Source organism: Falco naumanni, chromosome 4 (assembly GCF_017639655.2).
Source record: "Falco naumanni isolate bFalNau1 chromosome 4, bFalNau1.pat, whole genome shotgun sequence".
In the NCBI taxonomy this organism is placed as follows: domain Eukaryota; kingdom Metazoa; phylum Chordata; class Aves; order Falconiformes; family Falconidae; genus Falco; species Falco naumanni.
In genome coordinates, this window is record NC_054057.1 from 72,347,543 (window position 1) to 72,370,966 (window position 23,424).

Sequence of the window (23,424 nt, forward strand, 5' to 3'; positions counted from 1 at the left end):
GGTAAATGTCTCTTACTCTCTGACCAAGCCGAGGTCACAGATTTGCAGAGGTTATATGCTTTTCCTGCTCCAATGATATATACCTACACATCTCGATGAAAAAAGTAGAAAAACGTTCAGTAAACTTCAAAATTTAAGTTGATTGATATTCGGTATTGTGAATAAGCCATTTTTTCCAAGCAGCAGCCTAGCATTTTAAGCAAATGTGAAGCCTAGAAAGTATTTTATGGCAAAATCTGGATGCTTCGCTACAGAGTACAACCATAGCAGCTGAACACCTTCAGTTGTACTGTCTTGCTTACTTAGTAAATTCAACTTTCTACTAACGGATAATACACTTAAAAGGAGTTAATTATTAAAGCTACAAAAGTCCCTCAAATTCATCAATGTGGGCTCTATGTCTTACCCCACAACTATGTTTACTTTAGATTTGGGCAGCGAAGTCCTCATAGCTATCAAAGAGTGAATATCCAGGGGAAGCAGTATGTTGGGCAATCACCTTCTTTAACACATGGTCTTAAAGCCAGGAAAACACGTGTAAAAGACGTGTATAAAACATATCAGGTCCTCTTTTGCATCCAATATATTGATGAGTTAAGGATTAAATTTTTATATCCATTTAAATACTCTGTATCCATGAATACCTGTCTTTGAAAATTACCCAAGGCCATTAACAACAAAGGAACCAGGCTGTTCCCACTGGAAAAAAATGGAAGGAAAAATAGCTGACATCAGCCTATTTTTGGAAAATGACACTTGGTGCTCCTTTGAGTTGGAAAGGGAGCATAAGAGTTCTTTAAGCAGGTTTCTCACTGACTGACCACATACTCTGGAGTCTCTTTGATTGGAAGAACTTCCACAAACCTCAGCCTTGGTAACCCTCCACATTGGGATGTGCACATTACAATATTTAGAGATTTAAAATACTTTAGCTTTGATAGTAGCCATAACAGGGTCTCTTATGTCTTGTTCATTTACACTGAAGTGAAGGAGACATCTCATTTTCCACTGTATGCCCATTTTTAAGGTCTGAGAACCCATTTTAAACATCATTATAATTTTAATTCTCTCAAGCCAAACCTCATTCAAACAGTACAGAAACATCTAGAAAGGGAAAATGATTAACTTAAAGCTAGCCTTGTTTCCAGCACTATAAATTTCCCTCACGACCCTAGCAACATGGAGGAGGAATTGCATGTACTATTATTATGCATGCTTTAATGTCATGACTATTATTTTTAAAGCAATGGGAATCAGTGTATTTTTTTTTCCTGATTAACTGGTATTACTACAATACTGAGCAAGGACTGTAAATTTAGATGTGTAAGAATTACATTAGTTTTGGTGTCATGTAAACCATTAACTACACTGGGACTTGGTGAGTTTTTTGTTTCCACTGCTCTGACTCACTTCCTGCGGCAGGGCTGAATTTTGACTCCACACTGCAGCCTGTTCCTGCAGCATCCTTTGCTGTGTCACAATGCCCCATAAAACTGAAAGGCAGGGATCAGGTGGCTTAAATGCAAGGGCCACGCACAAGGAAGGAACAAGCCCAAACACCTAGTGCTCAGGCTTTATTAAGTTATATTTAACCCAGCTACTGAGGTAACTAGCAAGTTTACAACTCTGATGTAATAAAACATGTTGCTAGTAGTATGATACCAATATTTTACATAAATCTGGACAACTAAGAGGAAAATATGGTTAAACAAACACATTAAGCGATTTCAAAATAAAAAAATACTTTCAACCCAGTATTTACTTTTGAGTACATTTTTATCACTCTTTTGCCAAACTAGTAATAACTTACTGTCAGAACTTTACATTAATTTTTTCATGCTACTGTGTAAACTATGTTTCTTCCTTAAAATTAAAGTTATGAAGTAATCCTAATGTGAAAATTCTGACCTATGTTAATCCTTGCTCCTTAAAAAGAATGTTTTACATTTATATTATAATACTGAAGTTTGTACTGGGATATTAACATAAAAATGATATTTCAGAATTAGCAAAGATTATAATCTTGTTAAAATAAGAAACACTTCTTCCTTTTCTTTTACAGGATATTGAAATTCCACTTGAACAAATGCGCACAATGTAAACATAAAATAAAATAAAATGTAAACAGCATTCTTCCAAATCTTCTGTAAAATAAAATAAAATATATAAAATTGAATTGCAAAATTCTTATTCTTGCTCCCTCCTAAGTGTACTTGAGAAGCGTAAGCACAAACATGGAAGAATATATTTCCAAAGGGGAGTGAATACATGCTCAGATATTATCTGGGAAAAAAAATGCATTGAAATTCCTCTGTGATGAATAGACTTTTTTTTTTTCTCCTCAGGGTGACCTCTACCTTCAGAATATGATGGTTTTATTATGATTAATAAATTTCATTTCCACAGAGGAAAGGAACAGTGTCAGCTTAAACTTAAAGCAAGTGGGTTTCTTTTTAAATGCTAATTTTTAAACACGCCCTTGCATGACACCAAATTTAGAAGCTCAGAAGGTTAGCAGAATAGATTCTGATTTCCATGCTGAAAATAGTAAGAAGGATTTAAACTATATTGTCACACTGAAAATCAGTAAGCTAGTTCAGTCACACAGTCATTGGTTCATTTATTCGCTATTATGCCAGCCTGCTTATTTCTCATTAAAATTAGTGGCGTTTTAAAGCTTTGTGATAATTTACAGTGGAGATAATAATTCAAGGACTAAACAATTACTAAAATTTAGGACATGAAAATGGCAATGTATTTCTAATAAATTAATAGCCAATGCAACGATCTATGTATTTTACAGAATGTTTAATCAATGTATCAAAACCAAAATGTGCACTCACAAAGTCTTGCTTAAGAACACATATGATGAACCATTTTGATGCATCACTAATTAGAACCAGGTAAGTTCCGCTATTTTCCAGCACATCTGGAACAAGTTGGAAACGGGGAAAAAAATTGTATTTGCTAGCATTTTGTCACCACACTGCCACTGGTTCTTCAGCAGCTAGACTAACAGCTTACTGGGAAGTAACTGCGGGGAAAAAAGAGTGTAGCTGTACTAACCGCTGTAAATGTAGCTGTAAACCATCCACCAAAACCTCAGTTCTTTACTCATGCTACGCCTCAATTGCTTCAATCATTTTCAGTACAGGGTTTAAAATTGCTAAAATACTACATAAAAGCATGCATTTTTTTGTCCACTGCACAAATAAAGAGGGTTACAAGTGGTAATTGATTGTGACATTTATTTTAGTAAGCCCTTGAAATTTAATCTGTTTAAATCATCAGTAGCAGGTATTGATGAAGTCTCTAAAATAGGGAAAGTATATGCCTCTCTAATTGTAATTACCATTTTAGGGTTTAAAGTTCTTTGGTACTATGGCTGTATTTCCATTACAACTAGGGCAGACAGTGGAGCTCTGATACTGGAGACATTTGGAAGCTCCTTGATAACATACATACTACAGGGTTTAATAACAGCATTAATAAGGAAAAAATTACAGTATAAAATATGAACCATGTTAATACATTTTACTCAAGTGAATTGAGAACTATAAAAGGAGAATTTTAAACATGATCTTATTTTTAAAGAATATGATGCACCAATTTTCTGATCACCATATTTCCCCCCATCTTTTAAAGTCTACATGTTGCTAGAAGAACTATAGGAAATGATGGATCTGTTTTAAGAACTCTAAAAAGGGAAGTTAAAAACCTGGTACTACCTCAGCTGAAACTAACTCTGATCTAATCCCCCACCTACTTGCAATGCTAGAAGCGAAGTGTACATATCCCTGGAAAGATCATATTTCTAACTTTTCCACAATATTATCCATCCTTTACTAGCTTGGATTGTAATTGAACAACCAAGCAATAAAAATGCTCCTTCTTCAGACCTGTATGTGTTGAATCTTCAACCAGAATAACCTTAAATGACTGAAATCCTTGTACTGACGATTATTACTACATTTCACAAAAAGGCAGCTGAAGGAGCGAGACTTGGCTAAGCACGAGGAGTGCTTTGTGTTCCTGCCCTGCTTGTTCGCCCAGAAACGGGCACTACGGCTAGCTGTGCCTCTTGCCAGTGGCAGGTGGCATGGGACAGGCAAGCCCCATCTCTCCTCTGTTGGCTCTTAATGCAGAATTGCAATAAAATTTCAGACAAAGACATGAAGATTTTAGTAAAGAATTGGAAGGAATACAAGGAAAGCAAGATTACCTGGCCTTATCCAGATAAATGATTCCAGTAACTAACATCTTGCTCTTTCTTTCGGCCACATAACTACAGCGAGGCCAAGCAGCAGCAGAGCTCCCACCTGGTATGCACACCAGTTACACCACGCTGAGCAGTGTTTCACCTCAGTGGGTCAGCACTGCGCAGCAATGCTAGTCCTGTAGCTTAAAACTCTTTACTACATTAGGATGGGATCTACTTACGGTGTTCAAAGCATGAGCGACTAATCGGTTTATTTTCTTTTGGATATCAACACTGAGCAACTTTAGGCATTTCAGTCACCCAAAAGACCAACAAGTCTCTATCTTTCAGAAGGCAACAAGGAAATAGGTGTATCCTAAGTTTTTTACTTAAGACCAAGGAAAATGGTTGAAATCTGCTGATAAAAACAGTTTCCAGTCATTTTCCTCGATTGTAAAGGTTAAGAACACTAACATTTTCTATGGAAAGTTTTAAATGTGCAATATCAAACCCTAAGATCATTCTACAAGGGAGGACCATAAAATACTTCGCTGCGTATCACCTTCCTCTTCCACGACTGATAATGCTTCACAGATTTGTGATGTGGAGCAGACAAAGAACCGGGAAGATGTTGTAGAGACAGACAGCACAATGAAACAGTGAAACTTCAAGGTATACTGCAGTGCTGAACTCCTCTAGATCTTGAAAGCCATGAGGGATTTGCTATTAGTATAGTATTCACATTCCTAAGTTTTCAGAACTGAAGAAATTTGACCACAGTCTACCATAGGGATAAGGCGATAATAAAAGATTTCCACTAACAGTTCTTCATAAATACATCAGTCTCTACGTTCTCCTGCAGGTTGGAGCAAGAAGAAACTCAAGCCTATTCAGATTTTTCTACATGCAGCGATGAATCTCAAAGTCTTGACTATTTACTTACTTACGTCACATCCAAATTCGGCCGGTTAATTTTCTCGCTAACTTATAGGCATGTTTTGCAGAAATTCCGGTCATTGATGCTCGGGTCCTATTTTAATTTTGATTTGTGTAGGCCAGCCTGTAGCTTCTTTTGAAGTCTGTTAGATGTTTACAGCAAACCAAAGTTGAGCTACCACCTTATTAAACATGTAAATAAATATGATTGGAATTGGCTAATATGCAGAGATACAGAAGTGCAACAAGCAGCAGCTTCCCTCTGAGCTGATGCTGTGGAACAATCCAGGGACAGAGCTCACCTTAGAAACTTTCACTCAAGTTTCAGTCTTGCTGTCTGGATTTGCATATGAAAGGATTTCAGTTGATGTGTACTTAAAAACCTAACATAATTCTTTGCTAAAACCACCTGTCTATATAATCTTTATCTAAGAAAGTTAGATTTTATATAAACTTCATTAAAAAAAGCCACTGGGGAAACCGAGGCTTGCCATCAGGTGACACCTAAACCCAGCTGTATTACAATGAAAACCAAGTATTTCTTTGATATGTAAAGCATTTTCCTATTACTATTGCTATTATATTTTGAGGCAATAAACTTTCAATGAATTTTTATCTAGTTCAATAATAAATATACTGGGTTCTTAGTTTATTAAATTTTAAAGCAGCATTTTGTGCTTGTGCGTAAAGTTCTGTAATATACGATCATATTATTTTTTGTTTAATATTTTAAATGCAATATGATAATCTCAAAATATTAAAACTGAATCCTTGTGTATTTAATGTACGTGCATATAACCATACATACATGCGCACACACAAACCACCTTTTGTTTGTACTATTTTCAGTCTATCAGAGAAAAAAATATCAGGTTACTTCATTAAAAAAAACAGTACAGAAGATACACACATGCTTATACGCACTTGTTGAGGGCAAACACAGATTATTCACTATTTCTGTTATCAAAGGAGCTTCACATTGCAAATCCTCCATTTACAAATCACAGAACCTCAGCTTCACTTAATCTTGTCATGTTGTCACATTTGACTAGCCATGCGAACTGACCTAGAACTGTAAGCACCAGGAAGGCAAGCTGTCAAAGAGATAATGACAAAGATGCCAAAAAGGGCTGCCAGTGTTTTCACTGGGTGAGAAAAAGGAATTAATCAAACTTCATGAAAGAAGAACAGAGGATAATCAAAGTGTTTACTGATTTTTATCAACTGATCCAATGGCCGAACATCTTTACCACACAACTACCAAGAGCAGTAAAATCTGTAACAAATGGAATTCCATATAAGCAACTATTTACAGCAGCAGTAAACACAAGTTTAAACTGCCAACATAAAGGACACTTGAATTTATAGAAGAAGTTTTATAGTGTGCATTAGCACAACATTTTCTAGTCTTTCCAGAGCAAAAACTTCAGTATCTGCTATTTTTCACAGGGAGAAGCAGTACAGCCTTAAATAAATACTTGCACAAAGACCTCACAGATTTTCCTTGATCTTCATTTTTTATTTTATCCGATTAGTGGAAGACCATAACATAATAATAAAAGCATCTCATAGAAAATGGTTATTTTCCCAGTCAAATTGCTTCATGAAATGAAGTCAAACCCATAGGCAGCAATACTAAAAGGGAAGAACCTCTCACAACCGAACATATGTCTTCACACAGTAATTCAAAAAAGGCTGAAGGAAACATCTCTGAAACTGCGTTCTTCCAAAGAGTTAGAAGTTTGGATGGTTTGGATGTATGAACTTCTCAGAAAATCCTTTGAAAGAGCATATTCTGATCAGTATCACCTACCAGACAACATGAATAAGTCAGTGAGATGTATGCAAGCATGCACAGCAAAATTTTGACCAGCTACGATTACTTATGCACCTAAGCAGAGGTCCACCACACCTGGCACCTTAACCATTCTAAGCACTTTGTCAAATATTAATTTTCTTTTAAATAAGTACCTTCAAATTTGCTGTTGTTTCATTAATTAAATTTGTGGTAGTGTTAGTGCTGACAGGTTAACTAAAGTACCCAGGAAAACTGCAATGATTTGAGCAATTGCATTTGTTAAAAATTGCCAATATTCTGTTCTAACTATTTGATAGTACAAACTCCAATGTTTGCTTCTTTAAGCCGCCTGCTTTTAAAAAAAGCTTTTCCTAGAGTTATCAAATTAACCCTTCAGAATGTTTAGTCTATTTTGGAGGCTATCTTTCTCCAAATGGAGGTCAATAACTTAATCTAAGACTGTCAACTTCTAAAGCTTTATAACATATTTCTTTTGCACACACACACACATACAGTCCCACCTCCTGGGGATGATTCTGCTCAAATATGTAAATAAATACAGTCACAATTGGACAGATGTTATATCTACTTCCACCATGTTTCATTCCAAATTCAGGTTTATAAATACACTTGCCTTTCTCTCTGTTATTTCAAAATCATAAACTGCATATAAGCCTGGGAGAAAAATAATACCAAGCATGCATCCGCACTTGTGTCTGTAGATGGAAGTTGGACAACATTTAAAAATTGGAGAAAGAAAGAAAGAGTGAGATAAATACAGGACAATGATCCTGTCCCATATTAACTCAAAAAACATAAAATGTAATATGCAGGTACATCTGAGGATGTGCTTGGAAAAAACACTACAACATAGTGTTTTCTTTACAAACTATGAATTTTGACCTTACAAAACCTAAAAAAAACCCCAAAATCAAAATTATTGAGCAATGATTTGAAAAAAAAAAACAAAAACAACCAAAAAACCCCAAGAAAAAACAACCCCAAACCCTGCTTAAAATGCTAAAGATTCAAACCATGGGTTTATTCTGTGTCTCATTCTGATTTATTAAGAGCCTGATAGGACAAGTTGACAAGTTGACCATTGCCCCCATCAGCCAGCAACCTCAGGATTCATTCTTCCCTAATGTAACTATTGTCAGAGATTTGCTTCAGAGATCCTTGTTAAAATTCCATCACAAAACTGATGGGCGGTTTCCAATACTTCCTCTACCTCTGTTCGAGTTCAGATCTGTTTGCAAACTCTTTAATCATGCCTGCCAGAGAAGATCTAACCCAGAAGCACAGAATGTCTCTTCTGAAGAGTAATTATTTTCAGCCTCAGAATGCACTGGATGCAATCAAGAGTGAAATATTATTTAAATTTCCCATGGAAGGATCTCTGTCAGACACTTGGACAGGTTTTCTTTATATAATGTGCATGTAAGAAGAGATACACATAAATACATAGAAATGTGTATATGGACATGCTATCCATTCGTTAACACATTTATTGATTCAAGATTATTTTATTCCCAAATCAGAAACCACATAATGTGGCTGAGGGCTAAGTATCCTCTGGCAGGAATGATAAATTATTAGGAAGAGTGAATATTACCAGCACAATCAACCAAGACCTCCCATTTCCATTTGATGATAAAGTTCCAACCAAAAGTTTACGTGTTGTATTATTATTATTTGAAATCTACAAACACACACATTCTTTACAAGGAAACAATACAAACATACATATACCCACATTTCAAACATTGAGCATATTATCAGTATCTTCAATTTATATCAATTTTACAAACACAGTTGAATTACTGTAATTGAGTTTAGGAGCACTAAAAAAAGTACTATAAAATTTTACTGTAGGTGTTTTGCATGCATCTGAAAAACCACAGAAGGTTACCTTTGGTTCTAAAAGTTTATGTATCTCTATATATGCTCCATGTATTAAAACATAAAACATCAGATAATAAATTAGTTGAAAGTCAACTTACAGATTTGAAAGACCGTACGCAACTTTGGCAACTTGTACCACAGGAGTATGGGACAGAGAATTATTTTTTTATAAAGCCAAATGTCCGTTAATTCTACGACTAAAGGTTAGGTATACAAGAAACAGAAGACACAGGCTTTCATTAGCTTTCTCCCTCAGATCATATCGCAAAAAAGGAACCTACAGTCACCTATGATGGATACATTTATCATATGGTCAAAAACATACCTAAAAAAAGTACCGTTGTTGAATTAGTTCAACAGAGGTAATTGACTGGTAAACTGAAAAGTTTTAGTAAATATACACAGATATCCATTTCCTTCTGTGTAAAGTTCATTGAATTTACTGATAAATAAGAGTGCTATATTTTTTACTAGAATTCCAAAGCAGTGATACATAGAATGTGTGTAATATAGTCTTGGACACTTGAATTGTACCTGAATTGCGGGGAGGGGAAAGTGTTTCTTAGAGAAATAATTATTGCTTAGAAGGGTTCACTCTGCAAAACAGGAACTTGTTTTCAGGACAAGAAAAATATTAAAGACCCCATGTCTATCTCAAGGATTCCATGTTAAAAAAATAGCTAAAATAATTAGATTTATTCTTACTTAGCAAGGCCTAGATTTATCAATTAGTAGACTCCCTACTACAGCTCACTAATCCAGAGCTGAGTAGGAAGCACAAGTGAAACAATGAAAGCCAAAATCCAAGTCTAGTGAGTTCAAGGAAGTGTCAAACGCTGACTTCTCCAAATGTATTCTCTTAATGATTTAGCACTTTGAAAAATCTATGTTAAATGAGATTTTTATTACAGAAGAACTTTTCAGATTACCACCAAAAATTCTACGGCTAGCATACAGATCATTACAATTTTTTAATATTTTGGCTTTAGCTATGATCTTTTTCATAAATAAATGTTCATTTGTCTCTGTGTAGGTCACTATGGCATGAACAGACAGCTCTTCACCTTTCATTCATTCCTGCTAATGTAAAATGCTATAAATAAAAACTTCTTAATACTGACATTTTGTGTCACACTATACATATACCCTTTCATCCTTCCATACAAGCAGCTTCTACGAGCTCAGTGGATTTTTTTGCATAACATTTTTGGCAGAATATGTCCCATCACTGTGACTATTTATTTTGGCTTTCGATTTCTTACGTAGCGACACAACACCATCCTTACCTGAGTTAAGACTAAGACTGTTCAAACTCTATTGCTTAAAAGAGAGAACATCCCTTGACATATTCAATATATTTATAAATGACCGTTACCTTTTATAAGCATCGTTCGTTCTTCTGTACCCACGGCTTACAACATGATAGTATATCAAGACTTTTTACTTACTAGAGAGTGGTCCTCTGAAGACACAGACCCTCTCTCCCACTATCTTATCCATAGGATAGACTTTGTGAGTGCTTTAAGGTCTGCGGCACCCTTGTGGGCAATATTTGCCCCCAAAGAGTTAAAAAGAAAGTTGTTAAATCTATAGCACTTACAATGTCCTACATACATCTACTAAGCCTTTACTCTTTTCATTAGTTCTGTTTGTTTTGGCTTCTGGAAAGTCACAATCTCAATGGTACTGCACAGTAAGTTTTTATTAGAAGGTGTAACATATCCTTACTTACTAGGCCATATGATATTTAAACTGAAAATAAAACACCAAAGTCAGCAAAATAACCTAATGTCTTTTATATGGCAGAACCTATAGGCTGAAGCTATAAATTAATTAAACTATTCCAAAGATTTATACTATGGAGTTTCCTATGCTTTCTCTTACGATTAAATGCAGCATGTGAAAAAGGATATTGAGACCTGGATGGATGCATCAAGAAGTATCAATGATTGTTACCTGCAGAGGTGTTACAAGAAATTTCATCTGCTGCAACGAAGACGAATTGATTTCTGCAAGAGAAGATAAAATTCACAATACTGCTTGCTGACTGGGAAATGTGCTAGCTGCCAATTGACTTGATGTTTACAGATGGGGTAGGGTAAGGGTGCTTAATTTTAATGAATGTAGCAAGAAAAAGTGTTGACGTATTTCAGTACTATAGAGTTTATAAGGATCATGAGGTAGACATGCTGGGATCTTTTAAATGAAATAATGGTGACATTTGGATATGGACTATGTACAAACTCTTGCATTGGAAGCTTCATGTTTAGTGTTACAGATATGTCAATATATTTATGAAGTCTAATAAAAATAAAACAATATTTATACTGCTATAGATATTAAAGGGCACTACTGCAAAATATGTAAAAAGCGTTTTTTAAAAAAACAATTGAATTTACTTTGTGCATCTGAAAGGAGGATATTGAAAGTAAAATATTCTGCTTTTTGTATGTCTAATATGATTGCGATCAGAAAATGAATTTTCTGCTATTTATGAAAAAAATGACATAGTATATTCTCATATACTGTCATCCAAATACATAGAAAAGTCTTTTGCAGAATTAGGAGAATAAACTAGAGATATGAGTAATTTAATATAAACCTTCTCTTGCAAAATCCTTTTTTAAACCAGGTAACATAAAAAGAGAAATGCTAAATACAGTAATATTTAAAATGCTGAAAACTTCATTACGGCACAAATCCTGATTTGATCTTTCTGAAGTCAAAGTAAACAGGATTTGGTTTGGTGGAAACCACGTTTAGGGATTAACATCAAATGACTCCTTTAAGTGCATATAGGCAGCTTCCTCAAATTATTTGAGTGCTTGAAGGATTAGTAAAGAACCTGGGTGAAGTTTTAACGCTTGGGTGCTGTTTTACTCCAAATTGCATGTAGCTCCTCCAGCCTGCGCTGCTAGGCATGGTGAACAACTGAGGTTTCCTGGTTTGCACAGTTTTAATGCAAGAGTCTACCAAACAGAGCTAGAAGGAACTAGTTCTAGCTTGTACTAAGGACTGCCTGGAACATGGCGCTGCAGGACAATGAAAGCTCTGTCCAGCATTAAATACTCTGAAGATCCTAATGAAAACTGTTCCGTTCAGGAGCAAACGTGTCTTTGGGGTAATAGAACCTTGAAGAGTTAAGCCCCAAGAGAACAAAATCTATTTCTATTACTTCACCTCCAATGTATTAAAGAGATTTGAAATTCTCATTTAGAAAGCTGTGAACCTCGTCACTCAGAAGTTACATTTGGGGGCAAAAAACCCAACCAGCACCAAACAAATAAGTAATCTGTAATCCATACTATAGGGACAGGACTGATTAAGATCAAAAGTAGTATCTGATCATTGCCTCTGCCCTGTCTTAGAGATACTAACACACTAACACAAAAACTGCCTTTTGGTATGAGTGAACTTGGTGATCAAACTGCATATTTCCTCATTTTCACTGGGACGTACAGACTGGTAGTTTTGCTCTTTATGTTGTCATCGGCAGCAATGTCACAAGCTAACAAGACCTACCTTGCATATGATGCTAAAGACATGAATTAAAAAAAAAAAAAAAGAAGGGGGATACATTTAGCATTACAAATACAGAGCTACTCTGGTTTTCATAGGTAGCATAATTTGTCACTGTATTTACTGCTATCACCTCTTTTATTATCACCTCTTGTGATAATTCTATAGAGACAGTTAGACGCTTGCCTAAAAGGGATTCAGCCAGTAGCAATACAGACTTACCAGCTACTGTTTTATAGAAAAAACCTTTTGATTCATTTCTATGAAGTTATTATACTGCTCCCTCATCTAAATCAAAAGATCACTTTTCCTTAAAAACTGCCTGGGAAGTGGCTAGCTGAGAAACTTGTTTTCTTTATCTCTGTTCAGAAGGTTGGTTGTTACGGAGCTCTGAGCCACAGATACTCTATCTTCAGGTGCCAAAGCACAGAATTATCTGTAAGAATAATACGCTGGCTTAGTTACTTACAGAAAGACCCCAGAACACGAACTGCTATTTGTCTTTTGGAACGACAGATGTTATTGAAACTGTTCTGAGATCTTACTTCTTATTACCAACTTTTGACTCATTACTTGTAGAAAACTAATTTAAAAAAAAATTAAGCCAGAGTAATACCTATTTTAAAAATATCTACCATAAATGTTCCCTGTTACATTGCTTCAATTTACATAGGAAGATACTATTTACCCTGTGTTTTGCTTTTGTAAAATTAATTTCTCAACTTCATAAAGCAATTTTAAAAGTAAGGAGAAAATTACATATTGGTCAGCATTGCAGCTGTGAGAATTAAAAGACTAGGTGCTGGAGTTCAGTAAGTCAGTTCAATTTTTTATAATTAATTGGATGTTATTTGTAACAATTACAAAAAATTGCTTAGTCCTTTGATGGCTTTAGAGGTTTTACATTTAGTTAAATTCTATGCTATTGTCTATGTAGACCAAGAGGGCGAACTGATAATCAGAGGTGTTGCTACACACATACATCACACCCGATGGCCAAGGCAGTTTAGTGTGGACAACCCCACAGTTTGCAAAAGGAGTCCTCCTGAGTTAAATGACACTGTGGTGCATCTTATCCTATACGTCTTAAAGTACATGAGGAGCAGACCTGGACAAGGGCAGCTACCTACCAATGTCCTTGGTTGTTCCCTTTAATTTTATGCACAAGGCTTAAAAAACTCACAAGAAAGACACAGTGAAAATTCATGACATGTTTTAGGCTGTTATAATGTTCCTCATCACTGCTACACTTCCTATGGATTCAAAAAGGTACAAGAAACCTAAGTGGGCCCAACTTTATTACACAATAAGCCCTGCTCAATTATTACGATACAGAATTGCTTCTGTAATTTAATTTGTGTATTAACAGTGAAAGTATAGGAAAAAAATTTTACTGCTCATCGTTTTCTGCTTTAGATGTAAAAGAACAGACATTTGAAATCCAGAAAACTTTTTTTTTTTCTTTTAATAAATTTATAAGAGTTGTTACTGGTTTTAAGGGAGATAAACAGAAGTATAAACTGAGAGACTAACATGACAAATACAGCGATCAGAATGTGCAGTTGGATATATTCAATCTGCCAGCTATTCGCACCCTGGGCTGGTGCCCCACTTGTGGGTGCTGGGGTGACACCCTCTGGCAGCCCCCACTCTCCGGTGGGACCCGGCCAGCGCAGGTCAGGGAAATGAGCCTCTGGGAGCCGGACTGGCTACCTTCCACCTCAGCAGCTATTTCCCAAGGGCAAACACTTCTGCATACTATTACTTCTTTCCAGCCTATGTATCATTTTCTTATTCCTTCTAGGAAATTGAAAACTACCACAGATTTTTACTAGTATGGTAATAAAGATATTTTTAAACTTGGGAAAAAGATAACATTTGAGGTATTTCCTGAATTCAGACAGAAACAGAAGGGGAGGGCAACAAAATATTAAGTGATTTAGATGCTTTTTCTTACTTTGGGGTAGTTATTGAACCTGCATTACCCCAATTTTGAAAAGATTCAAATATGTTCTAAATTCTTCCTCTCTATTCCCCACAGACATTTTGGCAGGCCCCTAAACTGACATAACCCCCCTATCAGTTTTAGCACCTATTTCTAACCAGCAGGTCTTTTGCATATCCAATACATTAGGTGCTTGCTTTGTCTCCACTCGATGCTGTTAGTTTGGTGAAAACAGACCATACTGCAGCATAAAACTGGATTTTTTTTTAATTTTTTTTTTTTTTTTTTTTTTTTTTTTTTTTTTAATCACTAGAGTCCAAGCCTTATCCTCACTGTGGCTGTTTAACATACAGAACTACTTCTGTGAAGAAACCCCTCACTGAGTTTTTACTGCTTGCTACCCTGCCCTAGGAGGATGCAATGTGTGGTAGAATGGAGAACAACTTTAGCTTTAGCTTTAGCTTTTCACCACCCCCTGGCAGCATTTCCACTTCATCATCTTTTTCACAGGGTAGCCTGAAAAACAAAAAAGCATGATTTTCGCCGTGTATCTTTCTGTACTGCACTTTTTATTATGGGAGACCTTTTATTAAAAGAGCCTTGATTAGCAATGGTAGGGCTTATGACCTCAGGAATGACTTTTAGTCATTATTAAGTAATAATTCATATTTATGGACAGAGCTTGCACTGTAAAACCAAATATTGTTTGAAAGTTTTTGTGATGGCATGAGGTGGGCAGGAAAAGTCCAGCTACCAAAATCCAACCCATGCTCTGTGGCATCAAACTTCAAAGAGCATAACGAAATATTTTCAGGTTCAACTTTATCACCTGACTAAAAGTAGCCTGTTCTGTGTTAAAGCAGGCTACTGAATTGAAAGACTTAGATAATAAAATATCAAACCGAAATATTTAAGCAAGTGAAGAACAGGAATTTAAGTGAAGCTTAACTAAGGTTTTTCATTACATACACTATTTAGTGAAAAATACTACTGATTACAAATTACTTCACTAAATGTTGCATAGCCACAGAAATTGGGCCTTCTGGACTATTCTCCCCCACCCCACCCCCAATACCACAGCCTAATTTCTTCAGTATGTTTATACTACCACAAGTTAATTAAAGGGCCTAAGATACTTCATAAACATATTTTGTCAGTACTTTCCCTTACCAAATATTGCATCTACCCATTTTTCAAGAACAGCTGTCTTCTACAGACTTGCTCCTCGCAAGCCACCTTAGCTGTGCCGAAGTAGGGCAGACAAAACCCCCATACATTCGCTCTACAGCACTCTGACAGTGCAGAAGCTGAATGCTTACCAACGCTTAGGTCACTGTGAGTGGAAGAACCTATGTTTGCAGGGCACACGGGACAAGTTACTAAGTCTTCTGTGGGATCCTACCTTCTCCCTAAAAGGCAGGGTGACAGTTGGACTACTCAACGCTATTTCTATTTTATACAGCACATAATTAAAAAAAAAAAAATTAGACACACACATAATTTCACCCAGCACTCCCAGTAGTTTTTAGTCCTTCTTAGCAACACAGAGCTTCTATAAAACAGAAGCCATACTAGAGGTCATGTGGGATTTTAAGAAATCAGGACTTCCCTAAAAATAATCACACTAACTCTGGGAAATTTCAAACCGAAAAGAAATCATCATCCACTAACATACAGTGATTATGTTTCATACACCAGAATTCTTGGACTTGGCTTACGAACTTCACAAAACTAGACAGAAATAATCTTGCTTAGCACAGAGGTGCAGCCCTCGCTCCCAAAAATATAGCAGCTGCTGCAAACAGTGCCAAGCACCAGAACACAGGAAATCAGGATCCAGGTAAATACAATACTGAACAGAAGTTACAGTGGGAGGGCTTAAACTATATGTAATCAATTGACTTTTTCTGGTAAAACCATGGGATTTACAAATACAGTCAGTATTTAGATTTCCTGGGTCAGAACCTCAGCCAGTAAAATTGATGCAGCTGAACTGACGGCACTGGCTTCCCTGAGGCATTCCAAACTGTATTCTCCAAGGAGCTGGGACTAACTATAGGACGTAGCAATGATTTTTCCCAAAAGTCTTATATGTGTTACATCTGTACATTTCTCCATTATATTATTAAAGCTACTTTATTTTTCCTTCATGCTCTAAACTTTAAAGCTTCATTGATCTTGTTAGGACTCTAACGTTGAAGGCCTTTTCACTATGAATAATAACACAGCTGATGGCTGGCTGCTTGAATAGTTTCTGTAATGTTCAAGTACTGACAAAGTTTCAGTTTCCCTCTAAAATCATTTTATGAAGTCCTCCCCAACTCTCTCCTTCTGGTGTCCTAAATTTAAATATCAACGTTCTCAAAGAATTCAAGCTTTTTAATATTAGTATAGTAACTATAATAAGAAGGTTGATTTTGTTATTATTGTGCTTTATATTCCCATTACTGTAAGATCAAAGTACATTATCATACTCATAGCATTTGAATCACAACACAAAGACAGCTAAACAACTTCACAGCCATACCAATAAGATATATTAAATGAAATAGAACTATAAATAGAAAGGAATTCATGTGGTATCAAGCTTCAACAACACTAACAGTAACTTGCTCGACTTGATGGGCATTAGGAAAGTATATTTGACTTTTCAACTAATTTCTTTGATGTCAGGTTTTGTGGGTTTTTTTTCTACAGAATCACTTGTCCAATCTAGCTACTAAGAATGATGCTGAGACAAAGAGGAAGACACAGATATTCTGCTTTCACTGTCAAAAAATAGTGCATCTCCCACCTCCATCAATCCTGACCATTTTTTTTTTTTTTTTTTTTTTTCTGAAATTTTGAGGCAGGGCTTGGAAGCACATGGAGTAAAACCCTGCATCAAAAGAAATTAATGTAGCTACTTCTGTAAATATTACCTCACAGAAAACACTAAAACTCATCTTGGTTGCCCAAGCAAAGGCAGCTCGTCCATCTGCCTGGACTCAGCTGCCGCTCCAGAAGGTCCAGTGTCCCCTCTGACTGCATGGGGGTCTCACATGCCCTGGAGTGTCTCAAATGCCACTAGATCCCTGTTTCCAAGTGGCTTAAGCAAGCCCTTGAGTCCCACCTTAGTCATCTCTGCGTTACTTTTTGTGTCTTCTTTGTGCTCAATACAGGAGATTTCAGCATGATTTAGCCCACAACAAGATGTCTCTAACATCATTCAGACTGCCAAAGACAGCATGAGACAGAATTCTCTCTCATTAGATTTTATCGTGCCACCAGTCACAAGTTCTTGAACATGTATAATTAGTTTCAATATCAAAAAGTACTTTTGCACTTGTGAAAAGCACATCTTCAAGAAAAAGGGAAAAAAAGCTCTCCTGGACACCAATGGAAATGTGCATTCCCAACACCGGTGATATGCCTGTACTATTCTATCTACTCAGAGAAAAAGACCCAAAAAACTTAAAGAGAAAAATGGTCAACAGAAGATGCTTTCTCATAAATTGTGTTCTTACGTCAGGCTTTCCCCAGCAGAGGGACAGGCATCTTTTTTAGCCCTTCTATTGAACTATTGAAATAGCACATTCCGATGCTACAAGAGAGCCACTCCTTTTAGCGTAGCCTCACATTAAAGCTGCCAGGCGTGTTTGGGAAATGATGAGGTGTCCGTACCGCATACGCTGTAGCTATAACTTTCCCCGGCAATGCCTTGTATACAAGCTCCCCCTCTCTTGCCTTCTCCTGTTACCCCTCAAAGGCTGTATAAAGAACATTTCTAGCAAATTGGTGTTGCGCTTTGCAACTTAGTACAGTCGTGCAACTTAGTACAGTCGTGCAACTTAGCATAGTTGTTACAAAAGAAATGTTTCTTTTTAATATATTGCCAAAATGTGGTCAGTGTCTTACATCACAGGCAGCAGAAAAATCTACTGTAGCCTTTCACCTGCATTTTTTAAATCAATGCATTTTAGTTGTCAATTTATTTGTTTTTTAAATCAGAGCTGTACAGATATGCTTGGTTCTAATTCATATTACCTGCCATGTGGATGAAGGATTACATAATATATTATACATAGCACAAATGTATTGATTATTAAGAAGACAATATACATACTATAAATATGCATATTTATCTGCAAGAGGAACACAGATGATTTAAGTGGATCTTAACATTTTAAAGTGAAATCTAAAACTAACAGGTGAAATTCTGAACACCACATAAATCAACAGTAGAATTCATACTGACCTCAGTGGCATAAACGCTTCAAGATTATTTGCCTTTTACTGTGGTTAACACAGCCGCCAACACACTTAAACTAAATCCTTGAAGAAGGAATCCAGTAACTTCACTTCAGAGGTGCTCTGTGTCAGCAATGTAAACTGATGTCAGTATGATCCAGGACTGCTACATTAAGACTATTTTTGCAGTTTCATAATTTATATTTGAAAATTATGTTTATTACTATATATTGGAGATATTTTTCACTCTCTTTAAGGCAAAAAATACAACATTTTGAAGTCAGCCTTGTGTAAAGAATCAGTATTTTGTCCAGTAAAATGCATAACAATATATATATTTATTTTATTGGGGAATTTGTTGTTTACGTATATTGTGTCATCTTTAAAACGTATTCATTCAAACATACTTCATACTTGTTTCTGATTTCATAACGATTATTATAGTTTACTAGTAACTACCATTGCATCCACAATAAAGTCTCCTAGTACACAGAGGTGTAATTATAAACTTCTTTAGCAATTACGAATAACAAAAATTCTTTCCCTTAGAATTATTTTAAAGGTTGAATGACTTTACAAATTACTTGACAACATCATTTTTTCATATTATAACTGAAATACCATATATATGGAAACCTTGCCAGGATTATTTAAGATGTTAATTCAAGAAACACAAAATGAAGTTTAGAGGCTGGTACAAGTTTTGTTTAAATGAAGACTTTACTTTTTTCTGCATGTATATGGAACCTCCTATAGCAGTTTTCATGAAAGATTTGTTCTTCAGGATACACGGGTAAACTTCCTACTCCCATTCTGCTGAGCAGTACTCTTACAAACTGCTGTTTTGCCCCAGGTGTGTTCCTAGAGTATTAGAAATGTGGCAAGCCCAAAAGAATTGGAAAAAAAATATTCCTATTTAAATACCTTGTCAAATGCTTTAGACTCCTTTGAGGAGGGAAACACTACAGTAAGGACATGCAAGAGTGTAAATTGCCTCTTTCTTAATTAATTTCATCTGCATAGTTACTTTAAATTTGTTCTTCTAATAATTCCTCACCTTGCCTAAAAGACATAGCAAATTGCATACCTAATCCATACAGACTATATCCAATTCATTCCATATTTTATTAATAAAATTTAATTCCTTCACCTTCTCTCTGACTCTTTCACAATGCTCTTAGTTCCTTCTTGCTTTTAAAGCACTCAGGTTGACAATACTTAGAGCATGTTCTAATCTGCCATTTTGTGGTCTATCAAATCAATGATCTGAAAACTAAAAAGTGTATAATTAGCAACTGACATGTCCAAAGGAACTGTTATGGTCTGTCATGTCACAGGCATTGACCCAATAGACTGTAACAGCTTTGGTCTGTTGGATCAGGAATCAATGTTTTAGTAACTCCCTAACTCCATATTCACCCAGTCTGTTGAATACAACGCAGTTCAAAAATGTAAAGTCACACTTTCTTTCAATATCCTCTAAGAGTAAACATGTCCATATGAACAATTAATAATTCCTATTTAAAAATATTAAGCAATCCTTCCCCCCCCCCTTTAATGAGGAAAAGCATGCATGAAAATGCATCAAAGGAATGTATTTATAATCACAGTTATTTACTATGAGCTTTTATTCTAAAGAAAGAAACTCCCAAGTTAAAGCTGATACTATACATCCTGATGTAGGCTAGATGTATTAAATAAAGCAAGAAAACTGAAGTTGATATACAAATGTCAGAACAGAGGCACTGATTTCTTTTTTTTTTTTTTTTTTTTTTGAAAATAATAAGCATTCAACAGCTCCTACTATGTTCAAGAAGAAACTGGCAGCAAAAGTAATCATCTTTAAACCTGAGCACTTTAGGAAGGCAGGTATGGAAATCTAGGCTTTGGTGTTCCTTTGCCTGCTCTCTCAATTTTTTCTTCGTGATTTCCAGCATGCATGTCAGACCTAATCTTACAGTAATAGCCAAGCTGTTACTTGTCTATAGGGATTCCTAAAATATCCCTTGATATTACAAGTGAAGGAGAATGGAAATTACAGTAAAGAGATGTAGAAGCAGGGTATGAAGAATACAAGCTCTGACATGACAAAAGTTCCATAATCTGTTTACCACCATCCTGGGCCAGGAACCCTAAGCTTTTTCGCTGCTGTGTTACCTCAGTTTTGAACTAGTGGAGTAGTTTTAATAGTTACATGGATATTACATGGATAGTGATATTACACACAGATGAATCAAGCCTTCAAAGTATCAGAATGTTCATTCTACCAAACGTTAGAGGAATATCTTAAAATATCAAAGTATGTAAAGTACCTTTCTAGACCTGGTAGGAGATTATATTTTTATGAAAAGTAATTGTCTGCCATGTTTTCCTACATTAATATGCCTCCCTGCATCTCCCCCCAAAAAGCATTACATTTACAGTATTTTAAATGAAGCATGTTTCAATCCTTAGGAAGTACTCTACGCAATACATTTTATTTCAGGAAATTCCTGTCAAATTGCTCTACATGAAACTTCCTGTTCACAGAATTTTAAACTCTTTGATTTTTATTTTTTTTTCCCTGCTACATTCCCTTTATTCGTAATCACCCACTTTTACTCCTAATTCTTTCACTAACGGGTACTGTTATGGCTATAACATGAGTCATATACTCCAGTCATTCCCCAAACTGTGACCTGAGTGATGGATATGGATTACAAAATACTAACATGATGCCAGTGACCTTCTAGTTTGCCACAGATCAGATACAGACAGAAAGACATACAAGCCTAATGGGTAGATGCCCAAACCCATCACCTCTCTATAACAGCAAAGTGAATGATTTTTATTTGCAGTATTAGGGAATAAACAATCTTTAGCTACCATACAGGATATCCAGAAAAAAACTAGACCGATCAAACATCACCACATCAAACCTAAGTGTGTGAAGAAGTATTAAATATACGCTATATTATTGCTGTTACAAAAGCTAAACACAACCTTTGTACCTGGTCACGATGCTAACTGTTCCTTTCCGTTCTCAAAATCTGAGTAGCCTAGAATATGGGCTATACAGTGCTTATGTGTCATCTTGTCCCCCAAAACTCCTCTATTTCTTGACGTTCAACTTGTATAACAAAACGCAAAAAGGTTTGAAGGTCCCAGCTGGGAGCAGAAGAGTAAAGTTATCACTATGTTCTATTCTTTTTCCTCTTCCAACCCACTTACTTTAGAAATTAAAACTGTGCATAGAAGGTCTTTTTCCTAAATCTTAAAAAGTATGATCATGAAATGAACGCTACAGTTTAAAATATTTATCCTTCTGTAAAATTATTTAATGGAAAATTAAATTCTGACTGAAGATGCTATTATATTTTATATGCTCTCAGATGCTTAATTTTTAGTAGGTGCCAGTAGTAAGATCCTCAATAAGAGAAAATAATCTGAATAAAAGTATAGTGGTATTCAATTTTTATTCATAAAATAGAAGATCTTAAAGTCCACAATATACAAAAAAATTACCTCCATCTATAGAAGCTCACATTTTGTATTTTGTGGGTTTTTTATTCTTCGTTCTAGTTTTTCATTCTTTAATGAGGATGTTTCCATTAAATCAAATCTGTACCTATTCTATTTTAGGATAGTCTCAGCACAAATGTCAAGTATTACTCTCAATTACTTGGCCAAAGAGAGCTGGAAAATATATTAAATTGTGTCTCTCTAGACACTAGCACTTTGACAAAAATGAATAGTCCACATAGGCATGCTAAAAATTTAAACTATTAGAATATCAGGATTTTGCCGGGAGTAAGATTTCAGATTTGGAAGATAAACAACTTTCCTATGACAAAATCTCCTGTCTTAAATTTCACATAAAATCCTACGTATGACCACAGAACATATAACACAAACTGATAGTGGGGAAAAAAAATAATAAATTTACTGCAAAGTGTTATGTGCAAAATATTTTGGAATATGCCTTAACTGCTTTTTAAAAAGATTAGTGAAAAAAAAAGTCAAGCTTCCAGTGATGAGGGATCTAATCCAGACAACAAGGTCATCAGTGGGAATCTTCCCGTTGTTTGTAGTGAGATTTAAATTTGACACTCTATTTGGAAAAGGGAATTAAGCTCAGAGCAAAACACCTCTGTACACGTGCGTGTGCATGTGTGTGTGCATTTTTGTGGGTGGCTGATGGATGGGGAATGTGTGTATATATATGAATCCACAATCATACATATATAAACACACATAATTATCGTTATTAAGTGCAACAGGGTTAGCAAGCAGTACAAGTGAAATGACACTGCCTTTCAGACAAGGCTAGTTTCCTGTTATTGGGGGTCTGGTCTATTACACTACCATATATACTTTCATAAATATTGCTGACAAAGGTAATATGCAAAAAAGGAACATTTTGCTTACTCCGATCGAAGATGCAATAATCAAATCATAAAACACAAAACCAATAGCCAATCAATGTGAATAAGTCTGCCCATAGGCTTAATTCAAGCAAGCCATTCACTGAGCTATGTGATGGATCTGTCAAATCCAATACAGCATTACAGACATACTAGCAACATCAAGTGAACATGCAATGACAAAATGACAATACGCCCCACTGCCATGCTTTGACTTGCTCTAACTCATAAATAGAAAACTTGATGACTTTGCTAGTTTCTCTTACTTCGGACCTGGCCAGAAATCTAACAACTACATTTTTAGGTATATTTTTTTAAATATGCCATGAAAGCTGAATAAAAGCTGTACGAACATTTTATTGACATCTGATTTAATGTCTATTGCACATCCCTATAATTATTTTTTTCCAAACACTCTAAGTTTAAATAGTTTGGCAGGCAAAGTTCCAGAATGGTGAAGAACATACATAGAGCAGTAGGCGCCCTTTTA

At 35.6% G+C, this 23,424-nt stretch overlaps 1 protein-coding gene across 25 annotated transcripts in view; it reads right to left on the minus strand.

Moving 5' to 3' along the window:
* The window catches only part of RBFOX1 (RNA binding fox-1 homolog 1), a 916,301-nt gene that overhangs the window by 5,287 nt on the left and 887,590 nt on the right, over window positions 1–23,424 (minus strand). For 9 of the 25 annotated variants that reach the window (XM_040592421.1, XM_040592422.1, XM_040592417.1 and 6 more), the window contains one exon: window positions 10,794–10,846. The exons of the other annotated variants lie outside the window; for them this stretch is intronic. In XM_040592421.1, the coding sequence (XP_040448355.1) occupies window positions 10,794–10,846 (53 nt within the window). The remainder of the gene's footprint in view (window positions 1–10,793; window positions 10,847–23,424) is intronic. 25 annotated transcript variants of the gene reach the window in all.